At 47.2% G+C, this 18,336-nt stretch overlaps 1 protein-coding gene across 2 annotated transcripts in view; it reads left to right on the forward strand.

Annotated features, from left to right (window-relative positions):
* Positions 1 to 18,336, forward strand: part of HIP1 (huntingtin interacting protein 1) — a 71,137-nt gene that overhangs the window by 46,754 nt on the left and 6,047 nt on the right. For both annotated transcript variants that reach the window (XM_081889766.1, XM_081889767.1), the window contains exons 6-25: positions 442 to 518; positions 833 to 894; positions 1,960 to 2,100; positions 3,112 to 3,169; positions 3,491 to 3,566; positions 3,771 to 3,905; positions 9,555 to 9,652; positions 9,926 to 9,998; positions 10,892 to 11,075; positions 12,449 to 12,537; positions 13,152 to 13,268; positions 13,387 to 13,488; positions 13,854 to 14,048; positions 14,210 to 14,357; positions 15,125 to 15,211; positions 15,475 to 15,582; positions 15,685 to 15,821; positions 16,573 to 16,683; positions 16,920 to 16,978; positions 17,416 to 17,509. In XM_081889766.1, coding sequence (XP_081745892.1) covers positions 442 to 518; positions 833 to 894; positions 1,960 to 2,100; positions 3,112 to 3,169; positions 3,491 to 3,566; positions 3,771 to 3,905; positions 9,555 to 9,652; positions 9,926 to 9,998; positions 10,892 to 11,075; positions 12,449 to 12,537; positions 13,152 to 13,268; positions 13,387 to 13,488; positions 13,854 to 14,048; positions 14,210 to 14,357; positions 15,125 to 15,211; positions 15,475 to 15,582; positions 15,685 to 15,821; positions 16,573 to 16,683; positions 16,920 to 16,978; positions 17,416 to 17,509 — 2,151 coding nt within the window. The remainder of the gene's footprint in view (positions 1 to 441; positions 519 to 832; positions 895 to 1,959; positions 2,101 to 3,111; positions 3,170 to 3,490; positions 3,567 to 3,770; positions 3,906 to 9,554; positions 9,653 to 9,925; positions 9,999 to 10,891; positions 11,076 to 12,448; positions 12,538 to 13,151; positions 13,269 to 13,386; positions 13,489 to 13,853; positions 14,049 to 14,209; positions 14,358 to 15,124; positions 15,212 to 15,474; positions 15,583 to 15,684; positions 15,822 to 16,572; positions 16,684 to 16,919; positions 16,979 to 17,415; positions 17,510 to 18,336) is intronic.

The following is an 18,336-nucleotide window of genomic DNA, read 5'->3' on the forward strand; positions in this document are numbered from 1 at the left end:
CGCCACTGTGGCCAGGATTAGCCCAGCCCATTCTTCAGAGATCCTGTGGCCACATTCCCAGGGCTGGTTTCACATCCTCTGTTCACTTTTTCCTTTCTCAGCTGGGGTTTATGATGCAGCTCGCTGTGGTTAAAGGGATGGATGTATTTCCACTGTGCCACCCTTCCCTGTCCTGTTCTTCAAAAGGGGTCCCAGAAGAGGCCATGTCTTATTCTGGGGGAGCAGAGGGAGAGAAGTTCAACATCACCTGCCCATTGATGGAGGGGAAGCTGCTGAGGGCCATCGCTGGCTGCAACCCCACTGCTCTTCCCTCTGGGCACTGCCACTCCAGGGAGCTGGAGAGGCAAAAGCTCTAGAAGGGGGTCTGGCAGGAGGAGCCCACTTCACTGGATCTGCCTTGAGCCACAGCTTTGGCCTGACTTTCTGTCTCCCCTCATACAGAACCCCAGGTTCCCAGGAAACCTCCAGATGTCAGATAGGCAGCTTGACGAGACCGGCGAGAATGACGTGAATAACTTGTAAGTGCTGCTTGGCAGGGGGTCAGGGGGGGGCATTGGTGGCGGCTGCTTTTCCTTTCTGGGATCAGGGCAATGATGGTGGGCAAGAGGGTGGGCTGCCTGTTTGGTGGTGGCCCCAGGTGGGTGGGTGAGTGGTGGGGGCAGATTTCTTTCAAGCTCACAGGTTGAGGCTTTGTCAAGTCTCTTGGCTCCCCTGCTGCAGATCTCCCTCTGCTATGTGAAGCCATGAGCTGCTTCTGGGACTCCACAAAGTTCAACCTCCACATTCTCAGTGTTGCAGCATCCTCCATTCAGTCTCTCTCTTTCTCACTCAGTTTCCAACTCACTGTGGAGATGTTCGATTACCTGGAGTGTGAGCTGAACCTATTTCAGACAGGTACGGTTTCACAGTTCAAAGCATGCCAGAAACCTCTGCAAGGCACAATTCAGGGAGGTGTGCTTAATTCATTGGCCGTTTGCCCCACTCTTTATGGATGGCAAGCATGTTTTCCCTTCCCTTAGGAAGAAATTGTTGTCCTTTGGGGCAGAGGGTGTTCCTGGACCCCCAGAAGGCATCTCCCATTGCAAACAAAACAAAAACACCACACACACAAAATGGGAGTTTCAGTTTCAGACTAGAGAGAAGGTTGTAGAGTGGAAGAGAGCTCATCTTCCCCTTGAGGGGCACATGCATTCCAGCGTGTGTTTATCTCTTTTTGTTTCCCTTCTGCTGAGTCCTGCACTGACCTGGTGCAGATTTCCCTTTCTCTCCTATGTATGCACCATTCTTCCACTTCCTTCTGGAATTGTCTACTCCCTGCAAATTCAGCATTATTTGCAGGAAAAGGGCAATTCAGGTCCACCTATCTAATAAAGTGTGCCAGGAAACAGGGGCGGGGGATTTGAAGTGAGGCTGTGAAATAACCCAGGTTCAGCTTCTCTTCATTTTAAAACACACAAACAGAGTGGATGAAATTAACCAGATGCCTGCAGAGCACTAGGTGCCCAGATGCACGTTCGCCCACAAAAAATAAAAAGGCAGCAGCTTTTGCGTTGAAGAAGGCTTGGGTGAAATGAGGATCGGGAAGAGGGACAGCTCAGGATTCCTGGCTAGGCTAGCCACATGACAGATGGGTTGTATCTCTTAGAAGAGACATGAGGGTCCTCCTGAACAAAGTGGAGGAGAAGGCTGTGGAGACAATGCTTCATTTTTAACCAATCTCATTTTTGGGAAGTCTCCTCTTGGATACTGTTGGGCTTCCTTAACCATTCTCACTTTCACTGGGATATGCTGCATTTGATACCCACTGTGATGCCACTTTTGAGTCTGGGGTTGCCTCCCTTGTTAGTTGGCCAGCTATTCTAGGGCACAATCTTTAGAAATGACCCTTCTTTGTTGTGACTGGAACATGTACAGTACTTACCCAACCCTTTCTGCTTTCCTGTGCTCCTTCCCTTCCAGTCTTCAGCTCCTTGGACATGTCTCGCTCTGTGTCGGTCACGGCTTCCGGGCAGTGCCGCTTGGCCCCACTAATCCAGGTCATCCTTGACTGCAGCCACCTCTATGACTACACAGTCAAACTCCTCTTCAAGCTCCACTCCTGTGAGTACAAATCTGACTGTCCCCTTGGGGACTTGGATTCCCTTCCCCCACCTCTCTCATTCATTGTGCTCCAGTTATCACAGCAATGATAGTTGGGGTGGCTGAGACATCCCACACCTCACTCCCTGCTGGAAGGATTGTAGGCACGTAGGAAGCTGTCTTATATGGAGTCAGACCAATGGTCCAGCTAGCTCAGTATTGTCTACACTGACCGGCAGCAGTTCTCCAGGGCTTCAGGCAAGGAGCCTTTTTCCCTTGAGATGCCATTGGGGATTGAACCTGGCGCCTTCTGCAGACAAAGCAGGTGTTCTCCCACTGAGCTGCAGCCCTTCTCCATCTTTCTTGTCAGAGCAGCTGCAAACAGAGTCCTGTTTAATGTTGTAGCAGTTTATAGTGTTTAACTTTTCCCAAATGCCAAGAGTGCTTTACAGATACCTTGGCAGTTCTTTACCATTTCACTATCAGTTCGGCCGATATAACTATTTCCATATTGGAGCAGGGAGAAAGAGGCTTGCATAAGGGCACTTAGTTAAGATCTTGGCCATTGTGATACGCCAGTACCCTGGAATGTGCAAGGTAGAGTAACAATGAAACTTCTGAGCATGTGCAGAGTAACCTTCCCTCATCACCGAATATTAAACCAGCTTCCACACTTCAGGTTAGGAGCTCAGGGAGGCTTACAAGGCTGTGACCAAGCACTTCTGTCACTTAACAGTTTCTGGAGGTGCAACATTGCTTTGCCCAACCTGACAGAATCATAGAATTGCAGAGTTGGAAGGGACCCTTCCAATGCAGGAATCTGCAGCTGTTCTATACAGGGAGCATAGCGCCTGAGGGAGCAGGTGTCGCACATGTGCCTTAGCAGGGCTGACTGCTCAGCTGGTTATCTTGCTGGTGTGCGCACATCTGTCTGTCTCCCCACCCCCACAAACATCACCACCCCCAAAGGCATCGGCTGCATAATCCAGGTTTTCCCTGATCTCACTCCCTTTCTGTGCATCTCTTTTCCAGGTCTCCCAGCTGACACACTCCAAGGCCACAGGGACCGTTTCCTGGAGCAGTTCAAAAAGTAAGTGTGTGAATAGCTCAGTTCCTGGCTGAGAGCTGGTAACAACTCAGAATTTCACATTTATTTGTTGAGAAGATTTTAAAACCGTTAGATCAAAGAGCTCTCCAGGCGAAAATGCGAAAATCCACAAACCAATTTTATACAATTATACAATTTTATACCAATGAATATACAAATGCAATCATAGTTAAAAACACAGATAGGGCCAATAAAGCTTTGCTTCACTCTTGAGGCTGGCAGACTCCCCTCCCCCCAGACTGTCCAGAGGCCCACTCAGGATGTGTTCATGGACTTGATTGCCTTTGCTGTTGTACTCTGCAGGCTGAAGGATCTGTTCTATCGCTCCAGCAACCTTCAGTACTTCAAGCGGCTTATTCAGATCCCACAGCTGCCTGAGGTAAGACCCTTGTGGGCCTTCAACGAATGCCACCCACAGGTTCCCATGTACTAGCATTTAAGTGGAGGGGCTGCTACTGCTGTGCCTTTTGAACTCCCAAGGTGGAAGATGTGCAGGGCAGGATTGCTCCATCCTGTGTCGTGTGCCTCTACTCAGTGTTGCAGTTCTTGAGTTTCCCAGCTTCACCCTTCTTTCCATCACCAGAATCCACCCAACTTCCTGCGGGCCTCGGCGCTCTCCGAGCACATCAGCCCTGTGGTTGTCATCCCAGTGGAAGCCTCATCCCCCGACAGTGAGCCCATCATGGACCTTGTGGAGATGGAAACGTCTTCTCAGAAGGTGAGTGGAGGGGCAGAGCTCCTCAAGTGAGAATCTGGTGCTAGCCCACGAGAGGAGGGCAGCCGTGTTCTGTTTTCGGGGAATATCTCTCTATGCACCACTCCACAGGCTACTGTTCTGCAGAACATTATTTCAACTAAGCAAACTCCTCACCAGTTTCCAGCCTTGCTGTGTTCTCGTGGACGAGCCTGCTCATACAGTCAGCAGAGCCCAATGCAAAAGGACTTATTCACATAGAGAGACCGTTGTGTGAACAAAGATGAATAAATAGAGAACCCCTTTTAGAATTTTGTATGGAAAGGAAAATGAATGGATTTGAGACATTTGGGTCTGAAGATTGGGGAAATATTGCTTAGCACAAGGAAGAACAGCTGGTTGTCATCGTCAGAGTGAAAACTTTCAATAATCTACTTGTATGTAACTGAAAGATGGAAAATCAGAAGTTCTTCTTATCTCTTTTTTTCTTCTCCTATTTTTATTTCCCTCCTTTTCTCTCTCTTTTCTTCTCTTTGTGTCCTCTACTCTGGGCCACTATTGGGATTGTACACACCTGGAGGTGATGGGTGGTTGGTGAGGGACCCTGTTTGAGAGACAGGGAAGAGAAGAGCTCCCAGGGTGGGAGATTGGGAGAAGAAAGGGAAGCTCCCATCTGGGAGCTGGAAGGGTCCACAAGAGTTAAGCTCTACCTTTGAGAGGGGACTTTGTGTTTTCTTTTCTCTTTCTTTTTCTGTGTGTGTCTTCATTTAGATTAGGTTTTTTAATAGTATTGCATTATGAAAAAGCCTTAATAAAATGTTATGAAAAAATGAAAAAAAGGAACTCTCCCACAGGAGGCAATGATGGCCACCGACTTGGATGACTTTAAGAGAGAATTAGATCAATCCATGGAGGGAAGGGCTGTCAATGCATATTAGCTACAACGGCTATGCTCTGCCTCCGTGGCAGCAATGGTTCTGAATACCAGTTGCTGGAAACAGCAGAAAGGGAGAGAGCAATGTTGCTCTTGGGTCCGGCTTGTGAGCTTCTCATTGATGCATCTGGGTAACCATCATGAGACCAGGATTCTGGACTAGATGGGCCATTGACTTGGTCCTACAGGCCTTTATTATTTTCTTACGTTAAAATATTTTCCTGGACTGCATGCTTCAGCTTGGAGACAGTGCTGGCTTTGCATGTTTACGTAACTCCCCACCCCCAGCAAAAATTCCACGTATGTTTTAAAAAAAAAGTTGAACGGGTCAGCTGAGATTTCTCCACAGCATGTTGAAAATATACAGGGAATCTGTTGCATTCAAATAATCATCCTGCCACCTGAACTACAACAATTCAGGAAGCGTTTTGCCACCATTCTCTTGATGGTGTCACCTGGTCCCTGGGGGGCAGAGTTGTTAAAATAAAGTAGGATCATAGCCTCCTCTTTTAAATTTGTTTTGTCAAAAGATCACAAGGTGGTTTGCAGCATAGAACACAAATGTCAACACGTAACTTAATTTTTATGTAGCAGAGACATAACAGTTATATAAATGCAATTTATAAGAATTGCGTAATAAAATACAGATTTTCGTAAAAGCAACAGCACACAAAAATGAAGCAGAAAATCAGCAGCAGGGTATCTAAAATGCAAAAGCAGTGTGCAAACGCAGAATCTCCTCTCTAGCCAAAGGTAACTCTTAATCTCAAACCCCACAAAAAATGACAGACCCTCCCAGCTCTCACCTGAGAGCTTTCCTTTCCTTTCCTCTCCCTGTCTTTCACCCTGGGAGATCTTCACTTCCCTCCTCTCTCTCGGGGTCCTTCCACTACCCACCTCCTTCATCCACCCAGAAGGAGAGCTACCAGAGGGGTAATTCCCTTTGGTGTTTCCCTCACTGCCATTGGCCCATGACTGAGGTCCCTGCAGTATACATGGCTTTTCTCTCCCCATCCTGAAACACACTCTCAGGGTGGGTGTCAAGTCCAGTGCCGGCCAATCAACACTGCCTCATGCATCAAATTGCTCCCCTTTGTTTTCTTAATAACTGTTTGTTGGCACGCCTATCACTGCTGATGAATGTCTATCGGAAACCACTGGGGCATCTCCAGGAGCCCTTCAGGGGTGGGGCTCGCTGGTGAAAACAGATTGCAGAAACACAGCTGTTCTTTGTCTTGCTTGTGAAGGAGGAATCTGCCTTTCACAGTTTAGGGCCAACAGGGATTTATCTTTTGTTGTTGTTTTTTTTAATTTTCTGTTTTACAATTTCAAATAAATATTTTACAAACTTTAAAATATCCATTGACTTCCATTCTTCTCTTTCCACGGTTACATATTAAACACCCCTGCATATATTACTATAACCATTCAAATCAATTTTCCACTTTTACATCCATCAAAAATTATTTACTCTGTTGAATTTATCTTAATGCTGCCAGCATTTTCAGCTGTACATAGTTATTTTCCATATATTCAATAAATGTTTTCCAGTCTTCTTTAAACATATGTTCTTCTTGCTCTCTTATTCTATATGTTAAATCTGCAAGTTGTGCATATTCTGTCAACTCAAGTTGCCAGTCCTCTTTAGTTGGGAGCTCACTCAATTTCCATTTGGGGGCTAACAAAACACAAGCCACAGTTGTTCCATACATAAATAACTTTCTGACACCTGGGAATTTCAATTTGGGTAATCCCCAGCAAAAAGGACTCTGTTTCTTATTTTTATTTTTTGAGGAAAGTAATTTTGAACCTTTTTTTTCAATTCATTATAAATAATTTCCCAATACCCTTTTACCTTTTTACATGTCCACCACATGTGGAGTAACGTTCCTGCCACTTCTTCACACTTCCAACATTTATCTGATTCTGTCTTATAAATCTTAGACAACCTACTCAGCATCATTTTCAAATAGTTCTCTTTCAATGAATAGCATGCTGTAAATTTCAGGTCGTTTCTCCAGGGTTTTTCCCAAATCTTTAGATCTATATTGTGTCCTATATCAATTGCCCAGTGTGTCATTGAAGCTTTAACAAGCTTGTCTTTTGTTTCCCATGCTAATAAAAAAGTATACATTTTAGACAGAAGTTTATTATTTTGAAAGAGCTTTTTCAAATTGTGAACTTTGGTCCAAAAATCTATTCTTTCTATGTAATTTATCATGTAACTGGTGATATTGCAACCAATCAGTAACTTGGCTCCCTAGACTTTCCATTGATTTCAGTTTGGGTCGTGTGTCGTCGTCCCCCCACTGTAAAATCCAGAAGTTCCCTGTAAGTTGCCCATTGTCTATCCATATTAAATCTCTTAATTGTAATTGCTTCAATGAGTGATAGCCATAAAGGTGTTTTTCTTTCCAGCAGATTTTTATATTTCTCCCAAACTTTATACAGATTCTTCCTAAGAATGTGGTTTATAAAATGCTTACAGATTTTAGCCTTCCCATACCAAAGACATGCATGCCAGCCAAATTCTAAATTGTGACCCTCTAAATCTAGGATGTCTGCATTGTCCATTACAATCCATTCTTTTAACTAACACAAACAAGCTGCCTCATAGTACATTTGCAAGTCTGGCAGAGCAAAGCCTCCTCTTTCTTTTATATCTGTCATGATTTTATGTTTAATTCTTGGCTTTTCCCCCTGCCAGATGAATTTAGAAATATATTTTTCTCATTCTTTGAAGCAGCTTAAATTATTTACAGTTGGGATTGATTGGAATAAAAACAGCATCCTAGGCAATAAATTCATTTTAATGGCTGAAATTCTACCTAACAGGGAGTTTCATAACCCCGATATCTCTTTCTTAACCTCTTTCCACAATTTAATATTATTTTTAAATAGGTTGAGATTTCTTACTGTCAGCCAAATTCCCAAATATCTAACTTTTTTACCTATTTACAAACCAGACATTCTTTCTAAAAATTGACTGCTCATCCATGTTTTTGACCAACATCTTGGTTTTATCTGAATTTACTTTAAAACCCACCAGTTCTCCAAACCTTTTAATTTCTTCTAATGCTTTGGGAATGCTCTCCAAAGTGTCAACACCACATCATCAGCAAATGCCCTTGATTTTTTAAACTCTACGTCCCACCTCAATACTTCTAATTTCTCTATTTCTCCATATATTCTGAAGCAATATTTCTAATGCCATAAACAACAGTGGAGACGGGGACAGCCTTGTCTTGTTCCTTTTTCTATTGGGCATTTGTCTGAAATAATATTGTTTATTAATATATTTACGGATTGATCAGTATAGATTGCTTTAATTCCTGCTAGGAAAGAGTTACCTATTTCCATTTTTTCTAAAACCTTGATCACGAATGAACATGAAATGTTATTGAAGGCTTTCTCTGCCTCTAGAAAGATTAGAGCAGCCTGTTTTTCATTTCTTACTTCCAAATACTCTATTAAATTAATTACATTTCTTATATTGTCCTTCGTTTGTCAGCCTGGTAAAAACCCGGCTTGGTCTCTGTGGACTGACTCAGTTAGTGTCCTTTTCAGTCTATTAGCTAAAATTGTAGGAAATAGTTTCTAATCATAGTTCAGTAATGAAAAAGGTCTGTAATTTTTGGTCTTTGTTAAGTCATTATCTTGTTTGGGGATCAAAGTAATGAATGCATTCTTCCATGACGCTGGGATTACTCCAGTCACCAAAATTCTATTCATGGTGTCCTCAAGTGGTTCTATAAGTGCATCTTGGAACTTTTTATAACAAATTGCAGTAAGTCCATCTGGCCCCTATGCTTTTCCCATCTTCATTCTGTTTATAGCCATTTGCAATTCCGATATCGATATGGGTGCATTCAGACTTTGCCAGTTTTATTTAGATACTCAGGATATGCTACAGTCCATTTTCTCAAAGTCCTCTGTCTCACAGCGGTACTGTATAGTGAAGTATAAAATTTGTCAAACGCTTTCCTTATCTCTTTTGAGCTAGTCAGATGCTTATCCTCGTCTACAATATTATTTATTGTCTTATTATTCTTTTCTTTTTTAAGTTGCCATTCTAGCAGTTTACCAGGTTTATTAGCAAATTCAATTTTTTTCTGTTTCATTAATTTAATTTTCATCTCAATCTCTTTATTAACTGAAATAAAAATTGTGCTTGCTGGAGTTTAATCGCTTGAGATATATCTGGTTTTGCGATTAACTCCTTCTTCAGTAAGGCATCTGATATCCCCTGTTTCTTTTTTCTCCTTTCCCTTTTATGAAAAGCACCTTGCTGAATTAAAAAACCTCTCATCGCTGCCTTGCTGGCATCCCACACTACACTTAAACCTCTTTCTTTACTTAGGCTAAGGTCAAAAATTCTTGTAGGGAGCGAAGGACCAACAGGGATTTCTCGGCTGCTGGCTGATCCACTAGCTGAGAACCTTTTAGCTCTCATGCCACTGGCTGGTGGCTCCCAGCTAAATACCTGAGCAGTGGGAGGAGCAAGCACAAGCTCAGGAGACAAGCTGAAGTCTCCCAGGTGTTTCCCTTCCCTTTCGCTCCAGTCTTTTCCTTCAGCAAGCAGCCTCTGCTCTGACAATATAGGAGAGAGGAAGGTCAGAACATGGTTAAAGCTGCATCCTTTCAATATTGCAATTATTGCCGCCTTCTAAGGACCATACCAAAGACTCTCCCTGCTCTTGCATGGAGCTAACAGCTTCCATCTCTTCTTCCTCTTTCAGAGTCTCTTTGAGAATAAGTTTGATGACCTCTTTGGCAGTTCATTCAGCAATGATCCGTTCAACTTTAACAGCCAGAATGGGATAACCAAGGATGACAAGTGAGTGAGGGCCCTTCTCAGAATGCCCTTCCTTCCTTTGTTAAAGGCTTTCATCATCATTGCACGCTTTAATTGCATCCAAGGTACACTGTGTTTGTGTGTTAATGGCTTAGATGATCAGTCTGGGGGTTTGGTGGGTCATGGAATGCCCCCGTCTCTTTTAGATTTGAGCCTGCTCCCATGGTCCTGAGTGAGGGGCTTTTTAAGATGAATGCTGTCTGTCCTCCTGACAGATTGGAAACACGACACCAACCTATCTCACCCTTTTTCCAGGGACCGGCTAATTGAGCAGCTGCACAGGGAGATCAGCACCCTCAAGGATGAGCTGAAGAACTTCAAGGCCGAGGTGAATGAAATGTCCCCATCGCTGTTGGTAACGCATGAAAGGTGCCTTTCAGACTGGCACCTATCTCTGGGGCAGAGCCCAGCTCTCAGGAAGGGAGGTTTGAAGGGCAAAACAGGAGAATCCCAGAAGGTGGGGTAGGACAATTGCACACACAGCCTCCACAGCTTTTAATATCAAGGCAGAAGTTGTAAAGGGTTTCACAAGTCCAAAATGCTGCATCAGCAAGACCTGGGGAAATGACGTCTCTTTTTGCAGACACAGGAGCAACCCGGAGCCAAGCTCCATGTGGCCACCACTACCTCTTTCAGTTCCTGCCTCTCTTCTCTGTCTCTTGTTTGGGTTACCTCAAATAATGGGCAGACAAATCTGCTAAATGTCACTGGGAACAGAGGCAAAACAGCATGCTGGCCTTCCCCAACCTGGTGCCCTCCAGATGTTTTGGACTACAAGTCACATCAGCTCCTGGAGGGCAGCAGGTTGCAGGGAGTGTCCATCCATCAGCAAGTGTTTGGGGGGGGGAGCGATCAACAGTCAGGATGGTCCAGGCTACTGGACTGTGAAGACAGCACTTGCAGCTCACTGCCCAAGACCAAGAAACAGATGTGTTGTTGGGGGTTGTAGCCATTTAACATTGTAAACACACACATGTGTGTACACACGCACCTCAGCTCATCACAATTATAGGGGAGGCATTTTCTGAATGTGGAGGTGTCCCAAACTCAGGGGTGCCCCTTCTGTCTGATGTGCAGTCCTTGTTTAATTTGTTTTGGGGGTGCTCTGTGACCTGCTTCACTTGGCCTCCCCAGCCAAGACTGTGTACCCACTCCTGACCCCCCACAAATCTTGTCAGTGGGTCCCCTAATCCCCTCCCCTCTCCATTGTGGGCCATGCAGAGCCACCGCCTGGTGCAGCAACTGAAGGGGCGCATCAACGAGCTGGAGGCGGAGCTGGCAGAGCAGCAGCACCTGAAGCAGCAGGCCCTGGACGAGAGCGACTTCCTGCGCACAGAGCTGGACGAGTTGAAAAAGCGGCATGAGGACACGGAGAAAGCCCAGCGCAGCCTCACGGAGATAGAGAGTGAGCGGGCAGAGGGCTGAATGGCAGCCCCAGCACCAAGTCTCCCATTTGGGGCAGTGGGGGCTGGTACACCGGGGCAGAGCCCTCCCGCTGAAAATGTCAAGCAGTTTTTTTATTTTAAAAAATCCTAAAAATCTCAAAACCACACACTCTTTCCTTTCCCACACACATGCTGAACTTAAAGAGACGTTTATGTCAGTCTCCTGTTCTCTGGTCAGTCAGCAATCAGCCAATCCTCACCCAAAAGTTTAACTATGGCAACAAAAAGTCACTCCTGTGTGTCTCTTAAGTCAGAAGTTTTCAACCTTTTTGAGTCCACGGCTCCCTTGACCAGCTTTATTCTTTCTGCGGCACCCCTGTGGGGCTCAGGAGCCCAGTTATGTCACCCCTTGCCTGCAAAACTGGCAGCCTCTCACCCTTTTTCGAACACATTCCCTTGGAGAGTGTTCCCTCAGCCACCTCTCCCCTCTCATTGGAAGTCTTCTGGGCAGCCACTGAGCTGCACCCCCTTCGCCTCCAAAGAGAGGTGCCTCCTCACACTGCCCCACAGGGGCCTGTGACTTGTCTGTCCACTCCCAACAACAAGGGCTGGTGGACTGGCTGGGCTCCCTTGTCTGCTTGCTTGCTTACTCTGAGGCCGCCTCATCTCCTGGCAACCAGAACCCCATGGCCAGCCCCAGAGGCACCATTCTGGATGGCCAGAAAGTCAACCCTAGTAGGAAAGCGCTCACTCCATTTGTTGCTATGAGGCCTGTCCAGCACAGTCACTATAGCAGATATGGAAGGATTGCTTCAAAAACAGCCCTGCTAGCCTAGAGGAACCATACATTCTTTCTGAGCATGTTCAGAGTTATTTTCCTGAAGGCCAAAGGACCAACAGGGAGTGTTTCCTGCTTTAAGGAGCTTTTTTTTCTTTCCTTTTTTGGGTTTGTATTGTTTCCTTATTTCCTAAATAAGTTCTGTACAAGTCCTATTGTCATAAAAACAGCAAGAATTGCAGCCCTACCAAGTCAAAATGTTACCGGCTGCCACTGGGCAGATGGGTGGCAACTTGATTGCCCGTTTGCTTTGCTTCGGATCCTGAAGGCTCAGGGTGGATAGCAACTTGCAAGCGCAAACACATGGATGATTAAAATGAGCAAGAATTAACACACCACAAGTCAATTCAAACTATGTCTTCATAACAGCCGTGAAAGAATATGTCGGTACATTTAGCCTAGCTAACCTGGGTTCCAGTTTCTGTCTGTAACAGTTCGAAACTTGTATGAAAATCAAGTGGGCTAATAACATAAGAAATAGATCCCTTCCTGCAAAAATACATGGCTAATTCACCCTAGCCACCAAGTCACCGCCCTTGTCTGTTTCTGCTACAGGGAAAGCACAGGCTACAGAGCAGCGATACACAAAGCTGAAGGAAAAGTACAGCGAGCTGGTGCAGAACCACGCAGACCTCCTGCGCAAGGTAACCCTGCGTTGTTCTTCCTTCACTTCTCGGTACTAGAGAGTTGGGGGTGTCACTTCCTCTGACTTCATGCAACAAGATGGGATTGCATCTTGCTGAAGCACCCTAACGATGGCCCTGTTAAGCCAGTTAAGATTCAGTAGCTGTGAACCACTGCCTTCCTTTTGTTAGGATTTCCACACCCTTTCTGGGTCAGCTATCTATGCATTTGCTTAGATTTCCACTTACAGCTTTTATCATTTCTCTTCAGCACTACCTAGGAAACCAGTAGCTAGGGAGAGAGAGAGAGAGAGAGCGCACACACTTTGGTATGTTTCTGCGTTGCACTGAGCAAAATTCACAGTTTTACCTGGAATTAGAAAGGAATTTGATGAATCTCTCAAAAGTCAGTCAGTGGCTGAGGAGCCAAGTCAGTAGCAGAGCCCTCTCGGCAAAGATGGAGACTGTGCCCGGGCGGGATTTGCTGCAGTGTGCTTCCGCTGCATGACTTGGAGGGAGGGGGCAAGGAAAATTCACCGGTGCCACTGAAGATGGGAGGGACAGTTACTCCCATGAGCCCAAGTGGCTGAACCCACATCCTTCTCTTCCTTTGCCTCCCTCTTCCTGTTCCTTAGAATGCTGAGGTGACCAAGCAGGTGACGGTGGCCAGGCAGGTCCAAGGTGACGTGGAGAGGGATAAGAAAGAGCTGGAGGACTCCTTCCAGCGGCTGAGTGAGCAGGCCCAGCGGAAGGTGAGCAGGGGAGCAGAGGGGAGAGCTTCAGCTGAGGGAGAAGAGAAAGGGGGTTCAGAATGTCTGTTGGAGAAACCTGACGGAAAAGGGCACCAACATTCTTCTTTTCTTTCCGCAGACTCAGGAGCAGGTGGAAGTCTTGGAAGCATTGAGGAGGGAGCTCATTGTCAGCAAACAGGAACTCCAGACCCTCCGAAGCACCATTGAGTCCAGTGCACAGGTGAGACTCTCCAGCCTGGCCTCTTCCTCAGAGGCCCCGGCAGAAGGTGTGTGTCTTCTGTATGACTTCTCCTCGCTTTGCCTTAATGGCACAGGGAACACCAGCTGTTGGGGCTGCAGCCACCACAAGCAACAGAAGGGGAAGCAGAAAGGGCGGTCGGAAGAAGGAGGGGAGCAAGAGGCTGGGTTGGCCCAGTTGTGGGTGGAAGGCAGGACTGATACATCCCCTGGGTGCCCTGGGGACGCAGAAGGTTCCTGCAGGACTGGTGCAGTTTAGGCAAAGTTGAGAAGCCCTCACCTCACCTCTCCTTTTCTCTTCCTTTTTTTTTTCTTTACTTTTTTATTTTTTGTCTACCTGCTGGCTAGTCCGAAGCAGCACACAGCACTCAGCTGGCCAGCCTGCAGCTGGAGACAGCCACCCTCAATGAGACTGTGGCCCAGCGTGACCAGCAGCTGACTGATTTGCAGGCCGAAGTGCAGCAGCTGAAGGCCACCCTGCAGAGAGAGAAGGAGGACAGCGGCAAAGCAGTAGAGGAGCTACGGAGCTCTCTGGAGGAAAGGGTAAGAGGTGGATTGGAGGTGAGATGGTGGTGATTAGCCAGGAACAACCCAAGAGGCTCTTTGTGTGGTAGGGATTCATGGAGGGCAACCCCAGGCTCTTCTACCACTGCTCCACGAGTAGACCAAGAGCGGAAGTCTAGCCTCTCTTCCTCTGCCCTCAGGAGAGCAACACACAGGCCCTCCAGCAGCAGCTCCTGGACAAGCAGTTTGCCCTCCTGCAGTGCACCACGAGGGAAGCTGAGCAGATGGTGCAGGATGCCCTGAACCGAATCGAGGACCCCACACATGTCAGCTGCACGAGCTCCGCAGGTCAGCCAAGCAGGCCTGGGGCCCCTCACCCCCTTCCTTCAGCAGAGATTTCTGTGGCCAGAGCCCACTTGCAACCAAAGCATGCTTCTGACCCTCATGCTTCCAGGGGACACCTTAGACTTGCTCAGCAACTAGCAACCGTGTGCAGTTCCTGCTGAAGTTGGATAAGCCATGGCCTCAGTTACCAGTGGGGGAATAATTTCTAGTCACTCTGCACCTCCCTTCAATCAGTCAGTCATTAAACTATAGAACTTCCTCCTATGGGAGGCAGTGATGGCCACCAGTTTAGATTACTTTAAAAGATGATTAGACAAATTCAAGGAGGAGGAGGAGAGGGCCATTGATGGCTATTAGGCATGATGGCTATGATCTGCGTGCCCAGTTGGAGGCAGTTATTCTTCTGAGTACCAGATGCTGGAAACCACAAGAGTGGTTGCTTTTGTGCTCAAATCAATCCTGCTTGTGAGTTTCCCAATAGAAGTATCTTGTTGGCCACTGTGAGAACAGGATACTGGACTAGATGGGCCCACTTTGGTCTTACCCAGCAGACTCTTCTTAAGTTCTTTATTTCTTTTTTGGGGGGGATAATAATTTAAAGGCAGGTTATAAACTAAAATGAATTCTGAAAAGGAGAAGCCCAGGCCAAGGAGGAAGTCAAGACAACCCTCATTGCTGGGTTGTACATAATCAGCTTTTAAGGCCTTCTTCCAGTTGCACTTCCTAATAGAGTTGTACTCAATGCTTCCTTTATTTTGTGTGCTGTGTAGATTACCTTCTATCCAGGACCTCTGCGGCATCCGAGTGTGTAGAGCGGCTGCAGGAGGCATGCACCCAGTACCTCTCCAACCAGTCAGGTAAGAAACTTGGAGCTGTTTCCAGCTGCCCAGGCAACAGGCCCCATGTAGGACAAGCAGCATGGAAGTGGGACACCCTGAGAGCCACCCCCCTCATGTCAGCAGCTGCACCCATTTGTCAGTGGCATTTTCTTTTCCACTCTGATTTGGAAAAGTAAAAGGTGGGCATTGTGGCAGAAGCACTTGGCGGTATTTCTTAGATTTCAATGAGCCTGGGAGGATCACCTGTGCTTGGTCTCATGTGTTCTCTTCTCCCTTCCTAGATGTGAGCAGCTTGTTGTCACACGTGGCTCTCTTTGGCCACCTGGTTGGCGACACCATCGTCCAGGCAAGCGCCACTTCACACATGGCCCCCATGGAGGCTGCAGACAGTGAGTACCTGCCTCTGGCCAGGAAAAGGGTAGGACAGAAACAGGTGCCTTCCTAGGTCATGCAGGGCCTGAGTGGAGCCTTTTCCCTTTGCATGTTTCCAGTGCTGTTGGAAGCCTGCAGGCAGTGTGGCAGTGAGGCCTTGTGCTACTTGGGCACCCTGAAGGACAGAGCCTCTTTGGAGAGTGCCAACTGCGCAGCCGTGAGGAACTGTCTTGGGCGGATCACTGCCATTGGAGAGGTGAGTTGCTGTATGGTTTGGGGAAGGCAAAAGGTTGGTTGGTTGGTTGGTTGGTTGGTTGGTTGGTTGGTTGCATTTGTAATCCCACCTTTTTGTCAAGGTGTGGTTCTCTCCCTTATCCTCACAACAACCTGCGAGTTGGGTTAGGCTGGGAGACTGACTTACCCCCAACATCACCCATTGAGCTTTGTGGCCAAGCAGGGATTTGAACCCTGGTCTCCCAGGTCCCCAACACTCTTAAGCACTACATCACATTGGCTGCCATTGGTTGGGATTGCAAGCCCAGAGTGGATCTCCTCCAAGGAACCTTTTCCTGCATTGCATGGGGTTGAACTAGTTGACCCTTGGGGTCCCTTCCAACTCTGCTCAGTGAGCCCATGTTGCTGGCTCCTCCCAAAGGATAGAACAAGGATAGTGGTGGGGAAACTCTACCCCACAGGCCTCAGTAGGCCTGTCAGACCTCCTCATTTGTCCAGGCCAAGCCACACCCACCTGCCCACATTGTGCAGGGCAGGGAAAGATGCTGCTGGCCTCAAAAGGGGATTGCAGGGATCAACTGACCATCCACGCAGGCAAAAGCAGTTCATGTGATGCCGCTGGTACCAGGTGACAGAATGCAGTTGACAGAGACAAACGGAAGGATCCTGTTCCCCACACCTAGTGAGCTCCTCTGAAGATGAAGTTGATATGAGGCAGTGGGGGATACAAGAGAAGGCAGCAACTTTGTAGGTCACCCTCTGCTCTGTTGCAGGACCTGCGCCCCAAGGGCCTGGACATCAAGCAGGAGGAACTCGGGGATTTGGTGGACAAGGAGATGGCAGCCACAGCAGCAGCAATTGAGATGGCAGCTTCCAGAATTGAGGTGAGATGAGAGAGAGGAGGATCGGCTTCCTGTTTGCCCAGTGGGATTCCTTCAAAAAGAAGGAGGAATAATGTTTTCTTTTTCAGGGCAGGGGATTAGATTTCAGTTCCAGTTCCGTGCCATGCTAGGGGTGGCTGGTTCTCAGCTTTGCTGTATAAGTGACAGTGGGCTAACACTGTTCATCCTGTAGCTCTGACACCCACCCCACTCTCTCCCCACCACCCTTGTCAACACAGGAGATGCTGAGCAAGTCACGGGCGGGAGACACTGGAGCCAAGCTTGAGGTCAACGAGAGGTTGGTATGGAAGCCTGGCACCAGCTGCCTTTCCCTCCTCCCTGCCTGGATTTTTTTCTGGGCACCATTGGCACACCTCTTCCTCCCCACCCCACTCCGACACACCGTTTTCAGGACAGCATGCTTTAGAGCAGCCGTGGCCAAGCTGGCACCTTCCAGCTGTTTTGGACTACAACTCCCATCAGTCCCAGCCACTACAGCTGCCTGGTGGCACCAGGTTGGCGAAGGCTGTCTGTCCTCAAAAGAAAGGGTTAGTCTGCTATCATCTCGGAGCCAGAGAAGGGTGCCTTCTCATTCCTTGATTGCTGTGCTTCCTCTACCTAGCAAGTGGTTTTTGCTCAACAATGTGGGGAGGGGGCCTCTGGGACTTTTACAGTGGAGCCCATATGCTTTGGATGTAAGCAGACACTGCACAGACAACCCTTTGTGATTTGCAGGATTCTGGGGTCTTGCACAGGCTTAATGCAGGCCATCCAGGTTCTGGTCAAGGCTTCCAAGGACCTCCAGCGGGAGATTGTGGAGAGTGGAAGGGTGAGTCAGCAGTGCCAGCCTTGCAAGCTGGGAATGTGGGCTTCTCACTCAGCATGCCTTCTTGCTCCCGCTGTGCCCCAGATGCTGTCAGTCTGTGGTGTTGTTTACATAAAACACACTCCTCTCCTTGATTAAAGGTGGGGCAGGAAAGTGCCGTTGTTCCAGTGTGCTCCTGAGTTGTTGGAGGGGTGTGTTGTGCTCATGCTAATAGCACTCCTATCCCTTGGGCAGCTGGGTGGAGGAAGATAAAATGAGATGGCTTTCTGGGACCTAGCTGCAGCCTCTCGCTGTCTTACGTGCCTCTCTTCCAAGTGTTATAGGGGCCTAGGAGACAGGTGGATTTTTAGCTCTAAAATAGGATGCTGGAATGGTGGGTGATAGGGGGACCCCCACAGGGATTCTGTTTTCTCATTGCTATCAATGTATGTGGAGTTAACAAAGGAGTATGAGAATCGGCCCACATGAACACAATTCATACTGCCGGGCGAGTTAAACTAATTTGCTTTATTTAGAGTACTGTGTTGTAATTATTAGATCAAGCCTCTCAAAGCAGTATACATAAAATTTTGAAAACGCCAGTCTTTCAAAGGTGCAATGCTGGATAAATAGGGTTGAATAGCAAAAAAACAGAACTAAAACTCAGATGAATTGGAACAGGTGTGGCAAGCGGAGCATAGCTGGGCATCCCATGGTCACTCTTACAAGAGGGTACATGCAGCTCCCACTTTGCCAATGAAACAGTTTTTTGACATCAGTAAGGGTGCAGGTCCAGATGCTACATCACTTGGTAACTCGTTAGAAGGAGAGTTCATAACTCACATATATTC

This window comes from Podarcis melisellensis (assembly GCF_964234715.1).
Source record: "Podarcis melisellensis genome assembly, chromosome: 15".
NCBI classification, from domain to species: Eukaryota; Metazoa; Chordata; class Lepidosauria; order Squamata; family Lacertidae; genus Podarcis; species Podarcis melisellensis.